Raw genomic sequence first — 2,702 nt, forward strand, 5'->3', positions numbered from 1 at the left:
TAATATCTTATATTCAATTAAATTCTGTTTATTTGTTTTGCATGTTGTCTACTCAAATTGCTTATGCACAATTGGATTCAGAATAAATCTTATGAGTTTAAAGTTGAATATAAATCATATGAAAGTGATACAATTGTCAGTAATTTTGATTATTTATATCAGGTAAATTCTCATTCTCTAAAAATGATTCCATTGCCTCAAAAAATATTGAGTTTCCATGGGATACGAGGAGACAAAGTAGGATACAAGGACCATGAAAGTTTTAGTATAGAACTTTTCAATATGTAAGTGAATTAATCCATTTATAAAATGTATACATTTTATGAGGAAATACAATTTTTACAGACTGTATAGATATAGAAAAATTTGCTTCAGTGGCTCAGTTGTGATATCTTTGTAAATATTTGACACTGTCTCTGGATATATTTTAAAATAATAAATACAATACTGTAATAATATCAACAGCAATATTTTCTCATAGTATGCCTTGATACTCATATTTAAACTTGTATTCTTTATGTCTATATTTTTCTATATCTTTATGTCTATATTCTATATCTTTATGTCAGCATATTTTTATATGCTGCCAGTATGACAGGTATTTGACCATGAATAAAAAATGCTTATGATTAAAATAAAATAATCTTACAGAACCCGGGGCTGCCGGGAGCCGACATGGACCCAAATCCTCGGGCAGCCCTGGAGCGCCAGCAGCTCCGCCTTCGGGAGCGGCAGAAATTCTTTGAGGAAATTTTGCAGCCTGAGACGGAGTTTGTCTTCCCCCTGTCCCACCTGCATCTCGAGTCGCAGAGACCCCCCATAGGGAGTATTTCATCCATGGAAGTGAATGTGGATGCACTGGAGCAGGTAGAACTTACTGATCTTGGAGACCAGGATGGAGCAGATGTGTTCTTGCCTTGTGAGGACTCTCCACCAGCCTCCCAGACATCTGGGCTGGATGACCACCCGGAGGAGTTGAGCCTGCCAATGCCCACGCCAGACAGGACTGCGTCCCGCACGTCCTCCTCATCTTCTGATGACTCCACCAACCTGCACAGCCCAAAGCCCAGTGACGCGGGGCAGACGCGCCCTTGGCACAGTCTGATGCGGAAGAGGATGGGACTGATGGAGGGGCAGAGCCTGGAGCTTGCAGCTAGCAGTGGGCCTCCATCTACAGACTGACTGAGCTGGCTCTTCTCCACAGGAGACCCTAGGCCCAGCCAGAGCCCTTCAGAGAAGACCAGACTCTTTACTTGCAGTAGGCACCAGGGGGAGGCAAGGACAGTGGGAGGGCGTACCTCTCTGGGAAATAACCCTCCTGCTTTACTGCTAACCTTTCCTGCTCCAACCCTCCCACCAGTTTTTGGCTTCCTCCCAAGGTAGGGCTTATAGGCAAGGAGATGGAAGATGAGGCAGGACAAGATGCTACTGCTTTTCTTAGCACCCCTCCCTCCCCCAGACTCTCCTGCAGTCTTCTGATAGAGTCTCCTGGACCAGTGTCTCTAAGTGGACGTGAACTCCGTAGCACTCCCCGTGCAGTGGTGCTCCAGCCACCCTGCTCCCCTACATCCTGTTCGGGAACAGGGCACGGTATAAATAATAAATAATAATCTACCAACCAAAAAAATAAAAATAAAAATAAAAAAATAAAATAAAATAATCTTAAATTACCTATTTTGTTTAGATTAAAATGTTAAAACATGTATTAATGATATTAATGTTATATTAACATTATTTACATTGAAAAAGTCCAAATTAGTAGAGCAAAGAATTCCATGAAATATAATCTATTATAAAAATCATCAGACCGGGGCACCTGGGTGGCTCAGTTGATTGGGCATCTGGCCTTCAGCTCAGGTCACGGTACCAGAGTCCTGGGATTGAGCCCTGCATTGGGCTCCCTGCTCAGTGGGGAATCTGCTTCTCTCTCTGCCCCTCTCCCCACTTGTGCTCTCTCTCATGTGCACTCTCTCTCTCAAATAAAAGAAATAAAATCTTTGAAAAAATTCATCAAACTGAGAACCAGAAAAAGCAAAATATGTACACTCTAAGTATATGATGTGAAATAAAATAGAATGAATCCAGCCACATAGAAAAGCATGTTACACTAAGAACTTGGGCTTTTATTACTTTTTAAACATCACTCATTTCACTTTGCAATCTGAATGTCAGAAAAGACAAAAAAAATCTAAAGAAAAGCAAATGTGAATTAGAATCACTAAACTGAACACTGCCTCAGCAAATTAAACTTTGTTCTAATAGCACAGTAACTTTCTATTCATTTATCATTTCATACTAATTTTACAAATTAACCTGGGGTACTACAGAATATGGATTATTTCAATTATAGAAATGTGGCTTCCATTATTATTCCATTCTACTTATATTTATGTTAATAAGTCTTCGAGAATAGCTTTGACTCATAATTCTCTACTAGAAATCTCTCCACCAACAACCCACTTGCTAAGCATGGTTATCCAGGATTCACATTTGTCATTATATTTAAATATCATTTTTATATAGTTTCTAAGACTGAGGTTCTTATTGCCCTTAGATGAGAGGCTAGACATTAAAAACAATAATAATAATAAATGAAAAAATGTAAGATATGTATCTATAAAATTTTAATATCCCCCCAATGCTCCAGGGAGTCACTTGGGAGAAGTGTTTTAGTGTGGGGACGTTATACTCAAAACTCTCTG

At 39.4% G+C, this 2,702-nt stretch overlaps 1 protein-coding gene across 1 annotated transcript; it reads left to right on the forward strand.

The window, feature by feature from the left end:
* The first annotated feature begins 653 nt into the window (after positions 1-653).
* LOC113924974 (dysbindin domain-containing protein 2-like) lies at positions 654-1,612 on the forward strand. The gene is given in 2 exon segments (XM_035726214.1): positions 654-1,072; positions 1,075-1,612. Coding segments are annotated over 2 exon segments (480 nt in total). The 5' UTR covers positions 654-675; the 3' UTR covers positions 1,158-1,612.
* Positions 1,613-2,702: the final 1,090 nt, after the last annotated feature.

The sequence above is a fragment of the Zalophus californianus genome, chromosome 2, assembly GCF_009762305.2.
Source record: "Zalophus californianus isolate mZalCal1 chromosome 2, mZalCal1.pri.v2, whole genome shotgun sequence".
In the NCBI taxonomy this organism is placed as follows: domain Eukaryota; kingdom Metazoa; phylum Chordata; class Mammalia; order Carnivora; family Otariidae; genus Zalophus; species Zalophus californianus.